Here is a 26,691-nt window from a genome sequence, read left to right as displayed (position 1 = left end):
AAAAATACTTCCTGAACCAATTGGGCCAGTTTAGGAGGAGGCGTGAGGGCCGACAAAAATTGGTCTGAGGGCTTCATTTGGCCCCGGGGCCGTAGCTTGGACAACCCTGGTTTACAGATACTGGAGGCTAATTAAAACCCTCCACCCCCGAAAAAGCCTGAATATTTGAATGTCAGTCATATTCAGGGAAAAAATAACCTTTGTCATGTGCTTTGAATTTGACATTTCCAACCTTAGCACCACTGCGAGGAACTTTTACAGCATCAAAACCGAGCTGAACAAAGCGTACTCCTCCGAACGCCTTTGTCAACGTCCAAACTATTCTCACACCCAAAGTACTACGTTGATTACGGTGTTTACAGTTTTCTGATTACCTAAGACGCCACGGCAACAGCCAATAAAACAGAGCGTGCAAGAAACAACTCAAGGAAACAGAGAGACGACTTTATTACCGAGGTCTCGTGAAGTTGTGAAGTTAAACTGCAGCGTTCTCATCCATATTATCCATTAGAATGTGCCCTCAGCAGATAATGACGCCCAGACCACAAAACAGAGCTGTTAATCCAGTTTGAAATGTTCTTTAAAAGTAAAAATAGGCGAGAATAGTTCTTCTGTTTACATCCGCACAGCGAGGATCGGGGTGAAGCTGCTGCAGATTAACGATAGTGACTCTACTTCCTGTGCCATTTATCACCAGCCTTCGGGGCATTAAAAGCATTTATCTGAACTTCTGCACCACATTTCACAAATAAGAATAGCACAGTTTTGACGTGCATCTAAACCAGACGCACAATGCTCTGATCTTTTGAGCAGATGAGTCTCAAACTTCAACAATTGGCTGGCGTATCTTAACCCACAGTGCTACGCTCACATGACGGAAAGGAGCGAAGATAGTCTGAAGACAAATAGCTCGAGTATTTGAACTTTGGAACATTTTTGGGTACTTAAAAGTTTGTGTAAAGTATACTTTTACGTTACAATAAAGCTAAGTTAGGTCATCGTCAAGGGGTAATAGTGCGAGGTGATTTGACGTTTGGCTATTTTGAACGGTTCCTTAACGTGAATAGTTCGAGTAAGATCTCATTTTTTTAAAGAACCGAATCTTTTTCTGTCTAATTTTTATGCATTAACGCTGAACCAACACAAGAAGCAGCACAGAAACAGAGTATTCAACACAACTGAGAGCTTTTTTCCCCAACCAAAACACATATTTGACATCACTTAAATGATTATTATAGTAGTCCAATGTTTTATTTAGATTAATTTGAACCATTTTAAACAAATCTCAGCCTTGGTCATCTCTCTCTGGGATTAGTTTGTAGATAAATGAGTTCTCACATTTGCTTCTGTCATATAATGAAATATTAAAAGAGCCAGTTTTTGGACGGCTCTTTGAAACGAGCAGATCCAAAAGATTCGGATCCCATAAAGGAACTGAAACTCCCATCACTATCAGCCGCAGGTTTTCAGACATCGACAGAATATCAATGTCACGATGTCTTCTTTGCGCTGAACCCAAGCCCGTAAAAAAAAAATACAGAAAAACGTTCAAATATACGTGTAAACTTCAATCAAATCTGTCACAAGGAGCCATTTTTAAGCTCGCATCAATACGATACTGTTGTGCGACTCTCGAACACATTATTTCGCAAAAGGCTCTGCTGGAACATTGCCTTGTTTCCTTTCTCCGCCAAATATATTGCATTTTGTTCTTAGCCCCTGCATATACAATGAAATGTCATCATCTTTGACTCTTAATCTGAAATCTGAAATGTCATCTTAAATACGGGTTTTATTGGGGGCCCCGCTTCACAGATGGTGTCCCCCGCTGCGTATTGGCTACAGAGAGCTGCTGAAACAATGCGGTATCGTGCTGCAGTGGAGAATCTGCTCACTTAGGCCTGTCACCTTCCCCTAACCCAGAGTGGATATGACAGCCAGAAAATAAGACTGTGCCCACACTCCACCCACTGCTGCGCGCCGCTGATAGAAGCTGCCCGTAAACAGAGGAGAATACCTGGTGTCACCGACATATTGTAAACAGGAGTCAGAGGTTTTGTTTAACTTTGGACTACGTTTTCTACTTATCAGCAAAATAACATTCCAGGATTGTACAGAATTCATGTTTTAGATCTCTGGTTGTGAACACCAGCGAATGCCTCAGTCGCATGTTACTTTACGTTTTGAAAAATTTCGCTTTTCGTGTCAATTTTGGGGCAGCAGCGGCTCGTCACGTTGCTAAAAATACGCACTCGATTTTGATACTGCGGAAAGTGCTAGATACTCGTTTTGGGGGATCAGCGTTTCAGTTTTATGCAGCTAAAGTCTGGAATAGTCTGAAGATGTCTTACTTTGACAACGTTTAAATCCAGGCTCAAACGGTTCGGTTCAGCTGTATATATGACGAAAAGGTTTTTATTCTGCACTCTTCTCTTTTAATGTTAATTTTACGATGATTATTTATGTTTTGATTTGTTGTATTGTGATTTTAACGTCTTTCTTATTCTGTAACGCACTTACTTAAATAACTTTTTGTACTAATTGTGCTATACAAAACTTGCCTGGTACCAAAATGATAGTAACAACAACGCTAATAAAAAATGACAATAGAGTTTACACGTCGACACAAAATAATAGCAGTTTTATTAATTAGTTACGAGTGCGAACAACCCAGAACAATGCCCCCTGCTCTTGAAAGTGTGATAAGGGAAGCCATCCATGTAACGCCACTAAATCTCTCCATTGTTGTTATGAGTCAGTGGAATAGTTAAAGCCAAATGAGATTACTGTATAACATGCACAAGTTTTCTAAATTGTGCACATGTGACAAAGAAATGGCTAATATTAAAGCAAGTTTGCACCTATTAGAGAATGTGTATGAAAGAAAGAGTGTTTGTACATGTGAAATTCAGTTATTGTGTGTGTGGGGGAAGAAATTAGTCTGTTTGTGAACTGAAATGTCGTATTTGAGGGCCGAGATGTGTTGTATTAGATGTATGTACCATATGTTTACAGGTCTTTCATCCACCTACACCAAACTGTTGTTGTGCACTGTCCCTGTCCAAATAAAAGCATAACGTACCATGTTTTTGTATTGAAAGCACAGACTGTGTAAAGAAGTGGACTAAGTGAGTGTGACGTCACCCACAGCGTTCAGCTCCAGTCAAATGAAGCTCATCGACGCTAGCGGTTATACTGGAGAATTTGGAGCCGTTCCCACGTTTGGAATTCTGACTGAGAGTATCAGAGCAACTAAAGAGCCAATCAGGAGCGAGGCTGTTGAAGGTAACGCCCCTTCCTGCTTTCACCGCTGGTTTAACAGGGAGCGGGCACTTCGCAAGGCTGTCAATCAAACCTGTTGCTAATGCTAGTGGGAGAGAAGGCGCCTTATTTGTCTGTTAATAATGTTCGTATCTTGAGTTCTGGACACAATCGTGAAATAAAAACAGCAGGATCATCTAAAGTGGGTCAATACAAACATTTTAAGACCAAAATGACGAGCCTGATACTAGCAGTTAGGAAGAAAACGGCTAATTTTTCAATAGAAAGTGAACTGGAGCCACTGGAGTCAATGGAGCAGGAAGCGTGCCCATGCTCACTTCCTATTTGGAACGTGCTGGCTAGCAGGTTAGCTATGTCCATTTGTATATACAGTCTATGATTGAAAGATGATGCGTAAATACTGTATGTAGGATCTTTACTGTATTTATTTCTTCCCTCTTTTAATTAGACTTTGTGACATATTATCACAGACCTTAAAAAGCCCAATCCACCAAAAAAAGAACTACACAAACTAATTATTCAGCTGCAGTCTCACGTACGTTTAACGGGCACGCGCATATTCCTCAATCACGTCGCATTTGAACTTAACCACGTAGCGATAAAGCCAGGCCAGTCGCCATTGAAAAGAGATGTGTAACCGCCCAAACAGCGCTAAACGTATACAGACAAGCAAGAAAATCAGCAGAGCCACATGAGGGCGGGAAGCCATCTGAGGAAGCCATAAAAAACTCCAGGCGCAGACGACCCACATAGAAATCCTGATGCGATCTGATTGGTGTAATTGAATCATTCCGGCTGCTTCGTCATTGAGCAGATGAGGTAAACATAGCCATGAAATCAGCCGCTGCGCTAACCCCCCCACCTCCCACACGCAGCATTATGATGTGTGCAATCACATTAACTGTACTTGGACACTTCGCACTTGATGAAGACAAATGTTGGGGAGGAGAAGAGAGCGCGAGAGAACGAGGGAGGAAAGGAGTCAGCAGCAACAAGTTTTCAGAGGAGACATTTTTCTAAACGCAAGCTGAATGGAGGTAATTTACAGTTTGTCAGTGTTTGGCTTTCACGGCCGCATCCGTGGAGTGAGATGAATTTTGAATTTAAGCAAAAAGGCAACAAAATATCAGAGCCGACGTTTTCTTTTTGGTGTCGTCCACTGACTCACGCTGTTGCCGTAAACCTCAAGATGCCCACTGATCTGAAGGTTGCCGGTTCGAATCCCGTTCAACATAAATATCATCGGTTAAACCACGTGTCAAACTCAAGGCCCGCGAGCCAATTTTGGCCCTCCACATCATTTTATATGGCCCTCGACAGGGTAAATTAAAAGGTTTGATACACTTAAAATGTCAGTTTACCAGGAGATATGCAGTTACACAGCCATTTTTACATCCAGGCAAATTAACATATTTGTAACTTTAATAAGTAATAAATACAGAAACAGCTAATGAACAAATTAAAAAAGTAGTTAGATTTATTTTACATCTGGCCTTTTCAGAGCAGCCATTTTGCTGATGGTGAAAATGTGTTGGACAGCCAGATCAGATCCACAGACTCATAGGTTGGTGTTGCGATTCCAGGTCCTGCAAACGAATGTTTTTGTGTCATTGGGCAAGACACTTAACCCACCTCACCCCTAGTGTCTGCGTGCACTGGTGTATGAATGTGTGTACGTGAATGGGTGAGTGGTTCCTTGATGTAAAGTGATTTGAAGTGCCTTGAAGGTGGAAAAGCGCCATAAAAAAGGTGACCGCTAACCATTTACCCGCTTAGCTAAACTGCTACAATATATAGAGCGAGACATGCACCTAGTCAAGCCTGTACTGTGACCTTTTAAAACACAGTTACCATTTACTCAGTACAAAGTAGTTGTCTTGCTGAACAAGTCTTCTAGCGTACTGTACAAGTGTGAGTCGTTGGTGGTTTTCAGATTTTTATTTTTTTTTGCCTCGTTTCCAAGTAGAAGACTATAATTTTAAGGCAAGGCAAAGTGCTTTACAGAACAAGAAAAATATTAAAATCGCACAAATCAAAACGTAAAAAAATCTAAAATAATCATCATAAAATTAACATTAAAACAGAAGAGTGCAGAATAAAAACCTTTCAGTCATATGCACAGATAAAAAGAACCAATTAGAGCCTGGATTTAAACATTGTCAAAGTAGAGGACTGCATAAAACTGAAACACTGAATCTCCATGTTTAGTCCTGACTCTGGGCACCAGCAGGAGGCCGGTCCCTGAAGTCCTCAGAGTGTGAGATGGTTCATGTGGCACTAACATGTCGTAGATTTGCTTTGGTGCTGGTCCATGGAGAGACTTGTTCACAGTCAGTCTATTCTCTGAGCCACAGGAGCCAGTGCAGAGACCTGAGCACAGGACTTATGAGGTTGGTTCTAGTCCTGACCCGAGCAGCAGTGTTCTGGATGTTCTGTTCTGTCTTAAGGCTCGTTTGGAGAGGCCAGTGAGCAGGACGTTACAGTCGACTAACCTACTGGAGACAAACACATGTATAAGTGTCTCCACGTTTGGTTTAGACAGCAAACCTTTGATATTTTCAACGTTTTTTAGATGGTAAAAGGCTACAGATGTTACTGATTTGATGTGGCTGTTAAAGTTCAAGTCTGAGTCCATTATTACCTCTAGATTTCTAGCGTGATTTGAAGGTTTTAGAGAGAGAGACTGGAGGTGATGCTGACACGTTCTCTCTGTTTCTGTGGACCAAAGATGATGACTTCAGTCTTGTCTGAGTTTAGCTGGAGAAAGTTGTTTTGCCTTTTAGTGAAAGTACCCGACGACACTTGGCAAACACTACCTCGCTACTATAATCTAAGTGCTTTATACAGTCAAATCAAACTCATGCAATATTTGTTCTCATTCCATGCTCAAACGAATGTGACCAATCTATAATATATAACACAACATGCTTTACGACCCCTCTGTGGCAAACAAATCAAGCTGCATTCCAACACCAAAGCTGTTTATTTGATGAAGGCATAGAAGTCAAGTAGTCCCGAGAGAACCACAAATATTACCATCCATCCAGCTGGGGTGTTTGGATTTGCATTGGGACCACACGGGGTCAGGACTTGTCTATTTCTTCATGTCAGTTTGTGTGTCGTCCTCTGAGCCACCACTCCATATGTTTGGGTTTGAAACAGGGACAGGTGAGCTGACAGATGGCAACCAGCCAATGGGGTCGCATCCCTCGAGGGAACCCCCGGCAACGATTGGCCTGTTCACGCTGTCAGTCAAACGGGGATTAGCCTACCACTGCTCCACGCACACAAACACGCAGACAAACGCACACATCGGGTTTCCATGCTTCTTGGAGACATTACGTTCATTTCCTGGAGACTGATGTTGAGTTTAAATAATTACAACTCGCCTAACCTCAAGCTAAACCCTAAACTTAACCTATTTTAACCCATATCTGAACTTTAAACTGTGTTGTTGATGTAATAATAAATTCTAGGGAGTAGATTTTTGGCCCCATAAGGGAGGCAGGATCCTGTAAAGTGAGCGCGTACGGATTTTTGTCCCCAGAATGTGATTAATATCCATCCACACACATCCACACACACACACACATCTGCCTCTTAAAAATGAGCTGGCACTTTGAACACATAGGGTAGCCAATAAAAGGCAAAGTCGGTGCCAAGGGGAAGTTCCAGCTATGAAAGGTGCCTTCCATGCTGCCAGTCAAACGAGGATTAGCAGGACCGCACCCTAACTTGCTAAATAAAGATGCAGGTGGAGAGGCAGATGGCAGAGCGACCAATCAAAAGCCCTGCCAGGGGTGACAGACAGCAGAGCCAGCGGGAAGCGTGGCTAAACTCATTCGGACTCATTTAGCGAGAATGGAGTCCCAGTAGACACGGCTTATTGGGTACAGTTAACTGAAGGACCTGGAAAGCTTCTCTGTATTAAACACCTTATCTAGTCTCAACACAGACGAATGTGCGAGAATTTAGTGATTAGCAAGTTTCACAGTCACTTATGAACAACATATGAGACGGAGAGATTTGTGGCACCACTTTAGAATAACAATGTGGTAATTAACTACTTAAGTAAGGAGTTAAAGTTGTTACTAAACCTGAGTCATTCTTAATAAACCATTTTTTTCAGTGTGGATTAAAGGGATCATATTACTCTATGTTCTCATCTATGTTTTAATGTTGTTTCCTCATCACAAACAGACCTGGAGTTGTGTTTTGTTTCATTCACACAAACGCTGCGTATTTAGGTTGTTCTTCCTTCAAACTGAAAACACGCTGTTCCACCTTGTGATGTCATCATGTGGTAATACAGGAAGTGCTTCACTGTGTTTTTAAACTTCATGCAGCTTCACCAGAATCATTTGGATGATTTCAGCCCTGGAATCGCCAATCTCTATTAAACAAAAGGTAAAAGGAGCTGTTAACTTGAAAACTACCACTTCATGACATCATAAAGTGGAACAGAGCATTTTGAGCGTAGGAGATGTAGACGGACTAATAATAAAGTGTTACTCAAACATGTGTGAATGAAAGAAAACACAATTACAGGTATGTTTTTGAGGAAGTAATGTCATTATAACATAACTTAACACTCACGAGAGTACATTTTGAGTAATATAGGACCTTTAAGTCTTGTAAATATTAAAACATGTTATTAAAAATAATATAAAATAGAAAGTGGATAAAATATGGTTCAGGGTGGAAGAAGTATTCAATTTTGTAGTAAGTAAAAAAACCAAAAAACACTCAAGTAAAAGTAAAATTAACATATGAACAGTAAAAGTTTAAATATCTGTTTAAAAATGTACTTAAAGAGTAAAATGTACACAGTTTGGGATCTAATGAAGCTTCAGACGTAGTGATTTTGATACAGATTTGTGTTGAATTTTGTTGAACAGAATAACTGAATTGATATGCTTTTTTTTTCATTTCTGTTTTTATTTGTATATTTTTGTTTGCTCAAGCTACAAATATGTTAGAAATAAACCCCTCAGCCGTTTCAGCAGGTCTCAACCAACAGGAAAAATACTTCAGTCCAGTTCAAAAATGTAGCGTATGTATGAGTAGAAAGTATAGATACCTTCCGTTTTTTTCCGTTAAGTAAAAGTACAGATACCTTCATTTTTTTTTACTTTTTGACTTGTTTATGTTCCACATTTATACCACTGTCAGACGAATGTACATTTCCACAGACGACACGAGCGCTTTAGTAGCACATATGTGTAAAACGTGCACTCGCCAACCAACTGCACACTGTTTGAAGAGAATGACTTTGGGAATGAAAAGGCAAACCGTTTCAAGAACTATGTTAAAGCAAAATATGTTTCCATGACATCCAGCATATCAGATTTCCAAGGTTCTTGTGTAAGTCGGGTTGTGGAGCGATTCGCCGGAGGTGCCATTCCTTTACCTACAGCGGTACATGTGTAATTAGGAGCATTCCACTGGGAGATAGGGTTTCTCATCAGCTCCATTGTAGCGGGCGAAAGGCCAGAGAAACAAGATCTGTCTCTGTATCTCTACCTGACATTTCCAAATCTTATTCTCCACATTTTTAGGGCCGAGCTATTCAGAAAGGAACCATTATTCTTGTGGACTCGGTAAAGGCCACCTCGACATGTTCTCGCAGACGACAAAACCCACGGTGACTGGAGGTGACCCAACGTTCACAATGTGAGAGATGGAGACAGGAGTGGGTGGTTGTAGTTTTTTCAGTTTTTTTTTTTTTTTTAATAATGCCAACCACTCAAAACGGACAGCATGAGCACCTGGCACCGAGACAGGCCCGAGAGAGACCATGTGTGCGCTTCTCCTGTGAGCTCACACGTCGGAGAGAAGCAGGAGGAGGAGGAATCTGCGTCTGGAGTAATATGTTTGCAAAGAGGAAACGGATTAAAACATCTGAGGTTAGGTATTAAAAAGTAAATAGGAAAAAAACAGGAATTATTTTTACATATTTGAATAAAACCATCACAATATCGCATCTGAGATCTATAATAATAATAATAATAATCGTACTGCTAACACTATTTGAACTGCAATGCATGCTGGGTAAGTGAATAATGACTTTATGAGTATGTTTTGATGGGACATGTTTACATTTTTAGCCCAGCATTATCGTCCCAATATTCTACTGAAATCTAAAGTGTGCTTGAGTGCTAAACCAACTCTGCAACTAAACTGTGTACATGGCATTTTAGCAGAATTCTTTACACTTCCTACAAACTTTTTTTTTGTTATTTTTGGCCAAACTAACTTAGCAGCTTTGAAAAGTGTGAGTGTGTGCTGCCAACTTTGGTTAAACTTCATGTCTACATTTTCAAAGGCCCGTCACATCACGTGTCTCTGTGGTGTTGAGTGGCTCCATCAGACACACACCTGCAGGGGGGGAGTTTGAAGCTGTTCCCAAAGCTGTTCCCTCTTGGTCCAGACTCCACCCTTCCTCCCCTCACTCTCCCCTTTAAGCTTCCAGACCCGTCCCCTCTCCCCTCTACCTTTAGTATTCCAGACTCCACCCCTCCTCACTCCCCCCTTTAGTTTTCCAGAGTCTACCCCTCCTCACTCTCCACTTCAGTCTTCCAGACCTCGCCCTTCCTCCCACCCAGTCTCCCCTTCAGCCCTACAGACCCCACCCCTCCTCACCCTCCTCTTTAATCCTCCAGACCCCGCCCCTCCTCACTCTCCTTTTTAGTCCTCCAGACCCCGCCCCTCCTCACTCTCCTCTTTAATCCTCCAGACCCCGCCCCTCCTCACTCTCCTCTTTAGTCCTCCAGACCCCGCCCCTCCTCACTCTCCTCTTTAATCCTCCAGACCCCGCCCCTCCTCACTCTCCTCTTTAATCCTCCAGACCCCGCCCCTCCTCACTCTCCTCTTTAGTCCTCCAGACCCCGCCCCTCCTCACTCTCCTCTTTAATCCCCCAGACCCCGCCCCTCCTCAGCCTCCCCTTTAGTCTTCAGGACCACACCCCTCCTCACTATTCTCTTTAGTGAGAATAGTGAGGAGGGGTGTGGTCCTCACCACCCTTCCTCCCACCCTGTCAACCTTTAGTTCTCAAGCCCCGCCCCTCCTCACTGGCTATAATCCTGCATATTTACAGGTGTAGGATTCGTTCCCCATGCCTCTGTTCTTAATATGCATTGTCCCTTCATTAAATAATAAACAAACAACAAACACCACTCCTCCCTATTCTCTTTAGTCCTCCAAACACCGCCCTTTCTTCCACCCTGTCTCCCCTTTAACCCTCCAGACTCCGCCCTTCCTCCCATCCCACACATTCTCCCCTTTAGTCCTCCTGTACTTTGTGTTTACTCTCACTTTAAAGTCGCACCAAAGGGGTTTTAATTTAAAACAGTGCCACGTGCAGATTGAGTTTTGTTTTATACAGAGCAGGTGAGAGGAGTACAGTTACTTTTGGTGGACATCGAGAACGGACCAACCTAAAGTAATCCAAAGACACACATCACCCACCCCCCATCTCCCCCCACACACCCCCAACCCCCTCATATGCCCCCCGTCCGGTCGCACTCGGGGCCATCAGTAACCAGAGCCGCCGCTGCTCTGCTCCAGCTTTAATGGAGGGCCTGACCTCCGCTATGCCGAGTTATTTCCACCATCCCCAAATTTTCAAGCAGGCGCAAAAAAAAAAAAAAAAAAAAAGCAGAGGCATGAGAAAAACGGACAAGATCAGAGCATAGGGCTTTTTTCACTATAAACCTTTAATTTCTTTCATCTTGCTTCCCAATTTACGAGGTCCCAAGACCACTTATTCTGTAATGAGAAGCAAGGCGGAAAAAAACGGAACAGCGCCGTAGAGACGATAGCGTTAGCAACAACTGCAGCTTTATGTCAGCCCAGTAAAAACAGGCTTTGTGAGTTATTACCAGCTGCAGTCCGGGCTGTCACTGTAAACGGTGAGTTGCCATTTTATTTCTGTAGTTTAGGGGAAATATCGTTTGGGGAATAAACACTGTATTTGCTGCAGTAAAGCAATCTTATCCCTGTACTGTGGTTAAGGTCGGACAATCTTTACGACGAAAATGGTGGGCTAATATAAACTCGAAAATGATCTTTTTTTTTCCGTTCATTCACCGGCTGCTTCTTTCTGCAAGGTGACGTGGGACCTGACGGAGGTTATGCAAGTAACTATGAGCTACAGGCAGGACACAGCACGGATATTCAGGCGGACAACTATAATAACACCTGTATGTTTATGTTTTATATGTTTTAAGTGCAGCCAACTCCGTCTGTTTTTATATTGTAATTAATAATGTAGATTAGCACTGCATCCTTATTGTATTCTCCATAAAGATAGATGCGTTTTATGGGAACAAATACATGTGAACCCTCCTCCAGGCCAAAAAAGAGTCAGGTTTGTGGAGATGCAAGCCCGCTCAGAGTAAAGACACATGTTTTTCCAGGTTTCTCAGTGCAATACACAACCGAAGTGATGAAGTGAAATGCTCCTTTGAGTCTATTTGGGCCTAAAAGTTTGATTATATTATTTAAAGCCACACAATTTAACATATATACTATTAAAAGTACATGATATTTTCCATTTCACTCCATTGTAGCTGCTGTGTTTGAAACAGTGCCTCCAGACGGCACACAGGGACACTCAGCCTGGATCTGACAATGTGACTGAGCTCAGATGAATGCAGACTGCGCTCAAGTGAATCAACAGAACAGATACAAGGCCATTTGTGTAAAGACACACTTTTTATGATGGTATTACTCACACAACAGCCCAGAGTCAAGCCACAGTCTGTGTGCGGGATCAGGCTTTACTAAAGGTACAGAGGGTTACTTTTACAGCCACACAAAAAGAATATCACAATATGAAAAATAATCATTCAGAATATCTACTGTCTCTATGAAAAACAGGTTCATTATCTGAGACTTGTGGACTTTTGACTAAAAAAGAATAGAAAGGAGTTATTTGGGCTGTAAAAGAGGAAAAAACTGCTCATGTGAGAGTACACAAAAAGAATATTAGCACATAAGTAAAAAGTACTGACGTGAGAGGATTTGGTCTTTCGATATTTTTATGTAATATATATTTTAGAAAGATTATATCCCTGGAATGCATTATTTGAAGCCCATTTTTAGGATTTTCTTTTCTTTCTTTCTTTTTTTTTGTTAACCTTACACTCTTTATGTAATATTTGTTATTCCACCAAACCGTCTGAACATAATTGCAGGTACAGAGGCATATATGGTTTCAGTGTAGACAGCTTATCTTGAGAGAACATGAATAAGCTTCAGACACAGACAGCCCAGTGTCATGTGGACTGTCTGAGGAAGAGGAGTCTATTTAGAGTCCATCAAAAGCCTCACCAAGTCCCAAAGCCAGTGTGTGAGAGAAGACCACCGACGTGGAAATCTCATCTCCACAGCTCAGTGTGTCACAAAGCAATCACTCGCATTCCCCTTCTGTGTCCACCACACGCAGCCGCACGCAGCTGCACGCAGCTAGCTCCAATACTACAGGGAGCTAATGCTACATTACAGACAATTCTACACTAGAGCTTCAAAATCATATTGCTATCGAGGTTCGTGGTAAATCTGCACATGTATTTGAGGATAAGAGAATGTGAAGTGCTTCATACAACAAGATTAACACTTCTTAGAGTTTGTTCCTTCACTGAGGGTTTCAGACATAGACTGTGTAAAGTATAAAGAAGTGGACTAAGGGAGTGTGACGTGGTCCCTAGTGTACGGCTCCTGTCAAATGAAGCTCATCGAGGCTAGCAGTTATAGAAGTTATAGAGGCCAATTTGGAGCAAAGTTCCATATTTCCGACCACGAGTATCATAGCAACCAAAGAGCCAATCTGGAGTGAGTCTGTTGAAGGTAACGCCCCATCCAGCCCGCACCACTGGTTTAGCAGGGAGCAGGCGCTTAGCAACGCTGTCAATCAAACCTGATGCTAATGCTAGCGGGAGCAGCCTCGGGGAAAGATGGCGTCTCATTTGTCTGTAATTAATGTTCATATATTGATTTACAGACACAACAGCAACATAAAAACACCAGGATCATTTAGAGCAGGTCAAGAACATTTTAAGACCAAAATGACGAGTCTGACACTAGTCAACTTATCCTGACCAAACATCATGTGAACACTAAAAAATAGAGTATACAGTTATATAAATATCTATTTTTCTTTTATTAAGAAGCATTTTATGAAGCTAAATTATTCCCTGATTGTGGGAAAGATGGACTGGTGTGGGCAGAGTTGTGTTTTAGTTTCAGTTTTTCCTCGAGTGATACAGAAAAGCAGGAGCCACTGTCTGTGTGATTTGTCATGTATGTTATGCACAGTTACAAAGAAAACGGTGACAGTTTTTCAATGTAAAGTGAATTGGACCCAGACTGGATGGAGCCGGATGCGCTCCCATGTTCACTTCCTATTAACTATATAAACTTGTATAAACAGTCTATGGTTTCACATGACGTACATTCTACAGGCCAATTACATTTAATACAGAGGCAGCTAAAATGAATATTGTTGAAATACTGCAAGTTTGTCAGTCTAATTACTAATAGAAATAATCAGATTAAACAGTTGTGAATTTACATTTTGGACATTTCAAGACAAAGTACAATGTAATCAACAGGAAAATCTGACCTCCATCACATCCTCGGAGACATATACAGTATTTGAGTAAAAGTATAAGAATATTTCCACAAAGTCAAAATGCAGAGGTGGGTACATCTTTATATTGTTCCGTAACAGAACCTCTTTAATATTTGACTTAAATTCGAGCAAATGCTTTGGTTACTTTTAGTCCATAATAGAGTAAAACCTTCACGTTGATATTAATAAACGTTTTGCATTTCTGTTCCTTTAGACACATTTTACATTTCTCAAATTTGTATCATTTCGTTTCTGCCTCGCCTAATGCTCTGTCTGTCAGATTACATTCACTTTATATACGATAAATCACATATCACATTCAAACACTTTCTCAGCTGAACATCCATCAAATACTTTTTATTTTTATACTTTACACTTCAAAGTACTCTCCCTTGAATACAAATTTTGGCTTTTCTACCCAAGCTCGTCTTCGTCGTGTTTCTGAAGATACGCTGTTTGTGTACTTTTCTAAAAATAACTTTCAATCTGGAGTTGGAGCGAGGAAACGAACACTTCTACCTGTATCACCTGGACCCAATTAGACTCGTAGTTAATTCGCTAATTCGCTCATTCCAGCGCTCCTCCGTTTGAGCGGGCCGCGGATACATCTATGGGACTACTTTCTATTGATATTCATGAGCCAATGGCAGGGTCTAAGAGTGTTATTTACAAGACTTAGATAAGCTTTCTCCGGCCCACGGCAATCCGATTCAATTTCACGACCTGCGCAACGCCATTGGGGAAAAAGCAAGCATTATTGGATAACCAAGCTCCCAAACATCATTTAAAAACACACCATTGTAGCCCTCTCTGAGTGAAAAATGCTAAAATGACAAACGCTATTCCAAAGTGGGGCTCGCGGATATTGATCTGGGAAGTGGAATTTGGGTGGGTTTGTGTGGAAAATTGATTTTGCCTTTACTTAGTTAAAAGCAACACAGGGAAAAGATGGAGAAATTCGTGGGAGAAGATTACAATGGCATATACGAAGGGGAAAAACAACGAGCAACCTTGTAAAAACAATCAATGAGAGGACAAATAAGATTCCAAACGACAAAAAAAAAACTGGTCTGGATTGCGGGATGTCATTATAAGTCTTGGAAAAATCCTATACAGGCAAGAGTTGCATAGGAGCAGACAACGGGGTCCGCTGACTTAATAAAGCGGTCACATTGTGCCTGGGCAGACTGGTCAATGCCCCCCCATCACCTGCGTCGCCCCCTCCCTCCACTCCCCCGCAGGTGCAATGCATTTTCACAGCGGGACAGGTGGAGGCACGGGCTCGGAGAAGAGGTCAGCCTATTCAGTTCATCAACAGCCGAAACCAAAGAACAGTGGGAGAGAAGCAGACGAACACGCTCAAGGAACGCATTATCAACCCGGGGGGACCGTGTGCGCCGATGTCTGACAATTGAGTTTCTGTAGAGGAAGCTGGAAGAGCGGGCGAGAGGGGGCTTTATAAAGACGACAAACGCAATAGAAATAAGACTCGGATTCGTGTTTTGAGGGCTCAAAGATGTACTGTGTAACTTTTCGGTGTCAGGTACCTGTGTGAGTCATGGAAATGCTAATGCTTTGCTTGAAATGCCCCACAGGATTGCATTAAAGGGCCCATTTTACTCCGTTTTCAGATGTGTTATAATGTTATCTCCTCACAAAAACATACCTGGAGTTGTGTTTTCTTTCTTTCATTCACACAACACGACACACAAACACACAAACGCTGCATATTTAGACTTCTTCTTCTTGTCTCAAACAGAAAACACAGTTCCACTTTGTGATCTAATGTGGTAATACAGGAACATAAACATAGCTGTTAACTGGAAAACCATGACATCACAAGGTGGAACGGGGCATTTTGAGCTTTGGCGATGTAGACAGACTAATAATAAAGGGTTTAAACACAACTCCAGGGATGTTTTTGAGGACATAACAATGTCTTGAAGCTCACAATTTTGTGTAATATAGGACCATAATAGCACTTATCCAATCAAGAGTGTTTTTATTGCTCAAACAATACCTTAAAAAACATGCATTTTTACTGTCAGTGTGATTGCCTCTTCACAGATTTGACCAGTAACTTGGCCTGGTGGTGTCACTTGCTTGTCTCCATGATGGATTTAATGCCATGTTTTGTAACATTCCAGGTAAACAATAACATCTCCATGGCGTCAATCCGGAGTCATATTTCATAACAGTAGCGTATTTTTTGGACTATAAATCGCACTTTTTCCATAGTTTGGCCAAGGGTGCGACTTGTACTCAGATGCAACTTATATGTGAAATATGTGGGTTTTTTCTTCATTATCATGCAATTTTTGGCTGGTGCGACTTATACTCCAGAGCGACTTATACTCCAGAAAATATGGTAATTAAGACGTGAGTACTGTTGTTGAATACTATTATTGTACTATATATGTGTGACCATTTACCATTACACACCTTTTTAATCGTGGCAAATACTATCTCGTACTTACTATATCGAATGTTTTGTCAATGGAACGGTAAAGAGAAGTCTCAGATTGCCAAACAAAAGACTTTAAACCACAAACCCCCCGAAAGTGAGTGTATTTCATATTAAACAGTACTACAGCGGTCTTACCTTCTCGTAGTAGCGCAGCTCGTAGTCCAGGATGATGCCGTTGGGCTGCTCGGGCTGCGGCCATGACAGTGTGAAGCTATTCATGGTGGAGCTGATCTGGTGCATGATGGGAACAATTGACGGAGCTGCGGGGCACAAACACAGCAAGAGAAGTACGTCAGGACAAACCACGGACAGGATTAAATATGGACACAAACGCCCCGAGGTGAACACACAGGTACGCAGAGGTGGAGTGTATGGAACAGCAGTGAGAAGTACACGGGTGGAAATAGTCTAGAGTTGTAGAAGGCTTCAGGCCTTACATATAAAATATTAATATTAGTAGTACTGAGGCTGGTGGCACAGCGGCTGAGTGACTTTCACTTTACACTTACTACGACATGGAGGCTGGATTTGTTTTGTGCTGTTTATATGTTCTTCTTATTTTTGGGTTGGTTTTCATCGAGATAATTGTGATCAGATTTTACAAATACAAAAGGACTACTACTACTACTACCACCACTTTTACTACTAATACTACTGTCACCACCACTACTACAACCATTGCAACCACCACCGCCACTTTTACTACTAGTACTACAACCACAACTACTACTAATACTACTACCACCACCACTGCGACTACCAACGCTGCTGCTGCTACTACTACTACTACTACTACTATCACCACCACTTTTATTACTACTACTACAACCACCACCACTACCACCACATTACTACTATAGTACTACAATTGCTACTATCTTCCCTCTACTACAGTATTCCAGCTCGTACACTTACACCACCCAAACTACCACCACTCCCACCACAACAATTCAGCAGTTTGGACTTTGTCAGAAGAAAACTTCAGGACAATAGTGAATGTCATGAAATTCATCCAGTTGCCACCGAAAAAGAAAAGTTTGGGATGCAACTCGACGCAGAGAATTGAAATCAAAATGAACAATTCCTTTCACAAGTGATTGCAATTGTGTGTTTTTGGCAGCTCCTAATGGAACAACATATTGGGAGAAATAAGCTAACAGTGCCAACGTTTTTGTTCACGTTGCCATCATTACAATTCATCTACGCACACAATAAAAGGAACGCAGTATTCGCACAGAACCCAAGATGAAACAAACACCACTCCAAACTGCAAGCAGGTACTTCAACGCGTTTTGGCCCCGGTCTGGTTTCTGGTTGCCATATTTGGATGAGGTACAAGGCCATGTACATTCAGCACAACTCACAGTAGCTTTTCTCCAGTGCAGTCATTTGGAGGTCTGGCATAGGTTCAGCGAGTAGTCATTTTGGATTCGGGCCACTGTTATTTTGGCTACTTGAACGGACTACACAACAGAGGAGCAGCGTGACATTCTCAAGTCTGGAGAAGAAAACAATAGGCATCAAAAGACTTGGATGCGCCAGGTAAGTAACATAATATCATCATACTCGAATTTCATGAATATATTTTTAGTTTGGGAACATAAATACGGATGTTGCTTTGAAGAATAGGGAATTTTGTGTAATATTTTGTGGGTTTTTTTGTTTGAAGTGGAAATTTAGCTTGCCACCTCTGTTTTTATGAATATATTTTTTTAAACTTTTTTTTTCAGTTTGGCCGGGGGTGTGACTTATACTCAGATGCGATTAATATGAGAAATATATGTCGTTTTCTTCATTATTCTGCATTTTTGGCTGGTGCGACTTATACTCCGGTGCGACTTATACTCCAGAAAATACGGTATATAAAGATCCACTACACAACTACTACTTTGAATCAAACACAACCCATACACACAATATATTGTTCAGTAAATAAAAATAAAACATACAATTTTACCATCATAAAAATCTTGCAACAGGAGCCAGTATTTTTATAGCCCGCTGTTGAAGGTCAACTACTTTTGAGACTGTTCAAGAAAATAAAATTAAAAAACAAAAAACGAACAAATGTTTTGATTTTGTTCAACTTTACTAAATAAAAAGACTATTTTAAAATGTTTGAAAGTGTGTGTTTGACTGTATATATAAATGGACGTAGCTAACCTGCTAGCCGTGGCGTTCCAAACAGGAAGTGAGCATGGGCGCGCTTTCGGCTCTACTAACTCTAGCGTCATTTTCGTTAAACTGTTTGTATTAACCCTCTACATGATCCTGGTGTTTTTATTTCGCTATTGTGTCTGTAATCCAAGATATGAACATTAATAACAGACAAATCAGGCGCCTTCTTTCCTCGAGGTCACTCCCGGTAGAGTTAGCAACAGGTTTGATTGACAGCGCTGCTAAACTCCCGCTCCGGATTGGCTCTTTGGTTGCTATGATACCGATGTCGGCCACTACACCTGACTCTATCCTGCAGAATAACTTCACCTGAACACAAACCCGAGCTGTCAGTTTACCCAGACTTCACTATTGTCTGTCAGAGCCGTCACTCCTGCCTCTCCATCATGGCTCACCTGTGGCTCAGAGACAGGGCATCTGTGGTAAAGACACTGTGTAACAGGGAGGCAAACCAGCACCAGCATACATATTTACTGAGTCGAGTACTAACGGAAAAGACCGGTGAAGATGGTCCATAGCAAACATGTCAACAATGGCTTTATAACCTTTTCTATACTAAAAGAATTTCACCAATTAATACTACTTATACTCCAACTACTACTACTACTACTACTACTACTACTCTGTCCCCCTTCTAAGGTAAAAAGACACATTTTTAAACACTAATAAATTCTTGTTGGATTAAGTTGTACAAAACCATCTCTGAACTTCAGAATACAAGGACTGTATAAATCCATCAGTGTGTCCCTGACAGATGCAGCTCTAGTTGTGGGGCGTAAATGGGCAGTGTTTAGGCTGTCTCTGTGTCGTCTGTCCTGCAGAGAGACAGACAGACAGTAGGACAGAGAGACAGGGAGACAGAGACACAGACAGTGAAACGGAGGGACAGAGAGACGGAGAGGCAGACAGACAGAGGGACAGTGAGGGACGGAGAGATGGCGAGACCGAGAGACAAAGAGACAGAGACACAGAGAGATAGACAGAAAGACAGAGAGACAGTGAGACAGAGAGACAGAGAAACAGGCAGACAGAGAAGCAGAGAGACAGAAGCAGAGAGACTGAGAAACGGACAGAGAGACAGGTAGATAGAGACACATAGAGATAGAGAAGCAGAGAGACAGAGACACAGAGAGATAGACAGAAAGACAGAGAGACAGTGAGACAGAGAGACCAAGAAACAGGCAGACAGAGAGACAGAGAAGCAGAGAGACAGAGAGACTGAGAAACAGACAGAGACAGGTAGATAGAGAAGCAGAGAGACAGAGAAGCAGAGAGACAGAAGCAGAGAGATGGGCAGACAGAGAGACAGAGACACAGAGAGACTGAGACATACAGACAGAGAGACGGAGTAGCAGAGAGACAGAGACACAGAGAGACTGAGACATACAGACAGAGAGACGGAGTAGCAGAGAGACAGAGGGACTGAGACACAGAGAGAGAGACAGAGCTGTGGCTGTGGGCTTCACCTCAGCCTCTCAGCCTGGTTCACGCTCCACTGACCAGGGCCAGCGCTGCCTGCTCCGCATTATCAATTACCGGCCACAAGCACACAGTGTTCTGACAGACCCAGGGGAGGGGCTCCGCTCTCAGATTCCTGCACCGAGGAGACGAGGCTAAACAGGATGCTGCTTACACAACTTAGACTAGTTCTGATGTCTGTGAGGTGTTCGACCAAAGCAGGAAAAGTTTGGTGAAAGTCATGTTCTTAGTGGAATTGGTAAAACGTTAAGATCTAAACCTAAATGCATTTTAGATATTAGTGATAGACTGAGATATATCGGTTCAGAAATATATCAGTTTGCCAATACATTTGCCCCTCACTTATTTGAGTAACTCCTGCCTAGGCTGATATTTGGACTGTGCTCATCAAATGCTGCTTAAACCTTTATTTTATCACTAGTGCGACGATGGAATTCACAAAATGACATTACGCAGCTCCATTATGGGTTAGCAGTAAAAACAGGGTTGCGGATTTCTAAAAATATAATGTCTGTTTCTATCTAAATTATGCAGAACAGTAAAAAGTACAAACAGTATTTATGTTAGTATTATTTTCAAGTCATATATTTATAGGGGAAATGTTCAAAAGTGACCTGTCATCAGTAAAAAAACATAATAAATCAATAAAAAATAAATAAATAGGCAGAGTTTTTCAGCCATCGGTTGCTCTGGATTCTAAACAATCGATATCGGCCATGAAAAACCCATATCGGCCGATCTCTAGTTGCAAATTTGAACAAGTGTATTTCATTTCTCCCACTCACTCCCCCTACTGGTCAGCCTCAGAAATGCCCTGAGTGAGAGACAGGTGGATTTAACCAATTGCAGTGAAGCGTGAACTTTCAAAAGAAGCAGATGAATTGAATTACCTTTTCAGAACAATATAAAAATACTAGGTTTACATGAATTGTAATAAAATTGAAATTGGGTTCCAAGAAAAACACGATTTTTAATTATTATTTTTTTGCACACCCCAATTTTTTTTTGTAAACGATTCCACAAACAAGCAGCGTCAGTCAGTTTTTACCTATTCACAATCCAGAGCGGATGTCTCCCATATCAAGGCTGACGCTTTCAAAAGTTTGATTAAATCCAACGGCAAAGTTAATGTAGCAGTTTGGCCGTGTATCCTTGTGTTAGCATTACAAAGCACTTCAAATGCTGCGGAAGTGGTGACAAAAATAATATCCAAAATACTGTCAGATTGGCGTCTTCTCGGCCGCAGTATTTCGCTCTTTGTGTTTTCTGAACCGTTTTATGCATTACAGATAAAATATACATAGAATTGGTGCCGGCGTGTGTGTGTTTTTAGATTTGGTGTTTTTTTTATAAACATTAAAAGGTATCTTCGTTCTGTACTTGGAGCCTCGTACAGTGTGAAGCCTGACTGTACAGTTGCTATTATTATGACTAAAGATATTAATAGTATACGGTCGCAGGCGGCAGAGTGGGAATCAAAGCACGCACTCATCCTACTATAGAGGTTCATTTGGTATTCCAACATTATTACATTACAAGTACATTTTCGTTTAAACAGACCAGTTCGATGTCTCCTCTTCCTCGCTCTCCTCCTTCATGTCTTCTCGTAACATCATTGTTGGATTAGGGTGGAGCGTAAACGAGGACGAGGGGGGGGCTCAGCTTTCAACGATCTGATACTGGCTTAAAAAGTGGGGTAGGAAAATAGCCAAAAATTGTGTAAATTGAACCTGCAAGACTCCAAGTTATGAGAAGACATTACCCTGGTCTGCTGCAGTGGTAGAACGCAACAAAGTAAAAACAGTAAAGTACTTTTTCATGCTTTTTTATCCCATTTGAACGTGCATTGTGTTCTGCGTCCTGGGAAGGGACTACACACTACAGGCTAGTGGTGTGACTCTGAAGTGCTGTATGTTTGCAATTTGTTTTCTCCCCGATAAAACCCACAATGTCGATGAAACAAAACATTCTGCACCGACAAAGACGCCTATGAAGGTTTGAACTTTGAGAGAGTTTAAACAAGAGAGAAATGTGAGGAAAAGTTAATGCCTGTGTGAGAAAAGTGTATAAAGTGTGTGGTGAGGAGTTTTACAGCCAAAAACATACAGAATAACTACAAAATAAAGCTGATACTTCGCAGATTTCACCTATTGCGGGTTATTTTTAGAACGTAACCCCCGTGATAAACGAGGGACCACTGTACTTCACACAAATCGATCTTATAGTGGAGACTTTTTACTTTTACTTCACTACATTTGAGAGCAGGTATCTGTACTTTCTACTCCACTACACAACAGGGCTGAAGAGTAAATGTTTTTTTTTATTACTGTATCAGACCTGCTGAAAAGTCTGAGGGGTTTATTTTTACCATGTTCTGTTTGAGCAAACACAAATATACAAAAATAAAAACAGCCAGGAAAAAAAAAATCAATTGTTTCTGTTCTGTTCTTTGAAACTATATTCAGCACAAATGTTTATCAAAATCACCACATTTGCACGAAATACTTTTTACTCTTTAAGTTCATTTTTAAACGGGTGATTTAATACTTTAGAGATTTTAGTTGATTTTTTCATATTTTTTTGCCCCCATATGTACTTTTACTTACAAAATTGAGTACTTCTTCCACCACTGGTCTGTTAATTTCTGTTATTTAACACGTGAGACCATGGAGTAACAACGTTCTCCACCTAATTTGCAAGTTTAGTGTAAAGTTTCTTCTCCATCCACATAGAGAAGTGAGTCTGGGTTGCTGCCATATGAACACACACTTCCCCGAGTATCCGGCCTGTCACCGAAAATCTGACGTATGTATGAGCGAGAGCCGCCCTCCCAGCACCCGGCCCGCACCCCCCCTCCTCCACCTCCCTCCCCCTCTGTCACCCGGGGTCCCCGACGCTGACAGTGATCGGTGGCCGCTCCGTCTCCTCCTCCAAACCTCCCTGCGCCTGCCTCTCCTGCTCCACTTTTATCTGGCCCCTACTCGCTGCCCCTGGCTTTGAATGCACAGCTCTCCTCAACATTAATCAAAGTCACAGCGCCGGAGTGTGGATGGGACGAAGAAGAGGAGGAGGAGGAGGAGGAGAGGGAGGAAGAGAGAAGAGAAGGAGGGAAACCAGAAGAAATGACATGCTTCTTTACTTTGGGTGATGTTTTTGACTAATGTCTGCGAGGTAAAGGCAAAAGACTTTACGCTTTGTGGCAGTCCCAACTCGCAACAAATGTGGGAAGGGCATCTGGTATAAACTACAGGGTCATTATGTTCAGTTTATTGTCATATTTCCTGGACTATAAATTTCTCTGGAGTATAAGGCGCACCAGCCAAAAAAAATGCATAATAATGAAGGAAAAAACCCACATATTTCACATATAAATCCCATCTGAGTATAAGTCGCACTGGAGTATAAGTCGCACTGGAGTATAAGTCGCACTGGAGTATAAGTCGCACTGGAGTATAAGTCGCTCTGGAGTATAAGTCGCACTGGAGTATAAGTCGCACTGGAGTATAAGTCAAATATAAGTCGCTCTGGAGTATAAGTCAAATATAAGTCGCTCTGGAGTATAAGTCGCACTGGAGTATAAGTCGCTCTGGAGTATAAGTCGCTCTGGAGTATAAGTCGCACTGGAGTATAAGTCGCACTGGAGTATAAGTCGCTCTGGAGTACAAGTCGCACTGGAGTACAAGTCGCACTGGAGTATAAGTCGCTCTGGAGTATAAGTCGCACTGGAGTATAAGTCGCACTGGAGTATAAGTCGCACTGGAGTATAAGTCAAATATAAGTCGCTCTGGAGTATAAGTCGCTCTGGAGTATAAGTCGCACTGGAGTATAAGTCGCACTGGAGTATAAGTCAAGTATAAGTCGCTCCGGAGTATAAGTCGCACTGGAGTATAAGTCGCACGGGAGTATAAGTCGCACGGGAGTATAAGTCGCACGGGAGTATAAGTCGCACGGGAGTATAAGTCGCACAGGAGTATAAGTCGCTCTGGAGTATAAGTCGCACTGGAGTATAAGTCGCACTGGAGTATAAGTCAAATATAAGTCGCTCTGGAGTATAAGTCGCTCTGGAGTATAAGTCGCACTGGAGTATAAGTCGCTCCGGAGTATAAGTCGCTCCGGAGTATAAGTCGCACTGGAGTATAAGTCGCACTGGAGTATAAGTCGCACTGGAGTATAAGTCAAATATAAGTCGCTCTGGAGTATAAGTCGCTCTGGAGTATAAGTCGCACTGGAGTATAAGTCGCACTGGAGTATAAGTCAAGTATAAGTCGCTCCGGAGTATAAGTCGCACTGGAGTATAAGTCGCACGGGAGTATAAGTCGCACGGGAGTATAAGTCGCACGGGAGTATAAGTCGCACAGGAGTATAAGTCGCTCTGGAGTATAAGTCGCACTGGAGTATAAGTCGCACTGGAGTATAAGTCAAATATAAGTCGCTCTGGAGTATAAGTCGCTCTGGAGTATAAGTCGCACTGGAGTATAAGTCGCTCCGGAGTATAAGTCGCTCCGGAGTATAAGTCGCACTGGAGTATAAGTCGCACTGGAGTATAAGTCGCACTGGAGTATAAGTCAAATATAAGTCGCTCTGGAGTATAAGTCGCTCTGGAGTATAAGTCGCTCTGGAGTATAAGTCGCTCTGAAGTATAATAAAAAAGCATAATAATAAAGAAAAAAACATATTTCACATATAACTCGCATCTGAGTATAAGTCGCACCCCAAACTATGAAAAAAAGTGCGGAAAATACGGTACACTGAATACTGCGCATGTTCAAATGACCCAACGGTTGAATGTACTACGTAACTTCTCTAGTGGAGGGTCTGCCACCTGCTTGTCTCCATGGAGATCATCGTTTTTCTGCAATGCTTCACAGAATGGCATTAAATTCACCGATCTCCATGGAAACAAGCAGGTGGCGTGATCAGGCTCGATCTGTGGAGAGGCAAGTCATGAAAGACAGTACGAATTCATGTATTTTAAGGTGTTTTATAGTGATATAAGCTTGTGGAATATGCAGGCAGAGCAATAAAATCTCCATGGAAACGAGCAGGTGGCGTGATCACGATGGTTCTGTGGAGAGGCAAGCCGTGACAGACAGTAAGGATTCATGTATTTCAAGGTGATTTTATAGTGATATAAGCGCGCAAACAATAAAATCTCAACGCAAACAAGGTGATGGTGGACGCTCAGACAGAAAAAGTTTCACAAGTGCCCCTTTAAAAGTTTTGAAATATTTATTCCTTATCTCACTTCTTAAATAGTGAAATCCCTGTTTTTTATGTTCTGTATCTTGTTAGATTTCCAGTTGGCTTAAAAGAATGTCACCTGGCATCACAACTGTAGTATTTTTATATTCCAACTTTTCTGATGTACTTTTGTTCACAGTCACATCCTCTTTGTAAACAGTAAAACACTTGAGGACACCTCCATCACAAAAGTGCAGTATTGTTGGCAGTGGCGTTTTGCTCTGTAAGGCTGGCACAGCGCTGGAGCGTACACTTCCCTAATGGGGGTTCAGTGTCTGGGATGACGAGTCGGGTCTGGAGGCACGCGCTCCGTCTCTGCCTTTGACTACTGCAGCCTCCCTATTAGCAGCAGCTCACAGGACCAAGCCAGCCATGACTACATAGTAATGGGACTTTCTCAAACATCATGGAGGAAGATCAGTTCAGCACCGAGGAGCTCTGTCAGGGAGCTGTGGCGGCTGGATTCTGATCAAAATCACATTATAAAGGGGGATTTCAGTGTGCGTTTTGAATCACAAAAGTCTGGTTTGAGTTGAGTTGGGGTCAATAGTGTATTTTAAGTGACCAGATTATTCTTGAAAACTCGTTGAAGTAAATATGTGAGTTTAGTGTAGTCAAATCTAACGTAATAAGATCAGAAAAAGGACAAGTCCAACACTCTAATAACTTAAAAAAGGAACAGCTGCAAAAGAAAATTGAATTCTGACAGCTCAAAAGAGTGAATACGTTGTGCCACTCTTCCAAGTAGCTTCTTCAGTTCTGACAGGTTTCTGAAAGTCGCTGCCTTATGAAGAGAAGAAGAGAAGAGCTCACTGCAGTAAAACTATGGACTATCTATTATTTTAGATCAGATTAGTGGAGTTTGATGTCGATTTTCAGTATGAATACAGACCCTCTGACCTTCTAAATTTTGGGGTTTTAGGCAGGAGGTGTCAGGACAGTTACTATAGCCAGGCGTTCATTGCGATGTTGCTTTTTGATCCTTCGATGTCGGCTCTTCCCGTCATTGTGAAGCAGAATTGATCAAGTGTTGGAAGTCTGAAAGTTAACATTTAATTTCTGAAATAAATACTGGTTGTGCCACCTGTTTGTCAGTGTGGCGTTATACTTAAATGTACATCTTGCATTTATTTAGACATTTTTATTGGTCAAATATACCTTGAAAAACACACTAAGGGCAGATCTGAGCTGAGACTCCACCAAGATAGATACGTGTATGCCATACTGTGGAACATTCCAGGCAAAGCAGTAACATCTCCATGGAAACAAGCAGAACTGTTGCATAGTGCACTTCTCATTGACCTTTGCATTTAGCACCGTTGAATTTAAAGTCAAGGTTAAACTACTTATTAAGATGCAGCTTTGACTTGCTGAGTTTGTTTAGATCAGGGGTCACCAACCTTTTTTAAC

At 41.8% G+C, this 26,691-nt stretch overlaps 1 protein-coding gene across 2 annotated transcripts in view; it reads right to left on the bottom strand.

The window, feature by feature from the left end:
- Positions 1-26,691, bottom strand: part of LOC117384992 (ephrin type-B receptor 1) — a 279,983-nt gene that overhangs the window by 47,715 nt on the left and 205,577 nt on the right. For both annotated transcript variants that reach the window (XM_033982197.2, XM_033982196.2), the window contains exon 6: positions 16,519-16,643. In XM_033982197.2, the coding sequence (XP_033838088.1) occupies positions 16,519-16,643 (125 nt within the window). The remainder of the gene's footprint in view (positions 1-16,518; positions 16,644-26,691) is intronic.

This window comes from Periophthalmus magnuspinnatus, chromosome 17 (genome assembly GCF_009829125.3).
Source record: "Periophthalmus magnuspinnatus isolate fPerMag1 chromosome 17, fPerMag1.2.pri, whole genome shotgun sequence".
Lineage (NCBI taxonomy): Eukaryota > Metazoa > Chordata > Actinopteri > Gobiiformes > Gobiidae > Periophthalmus > Periophthalmus magnuspinnatus.
Note: the sequence above shows the minus strand (reverse complement) of the source record. Positions and strands in the feature narration are given on the sequence as shown.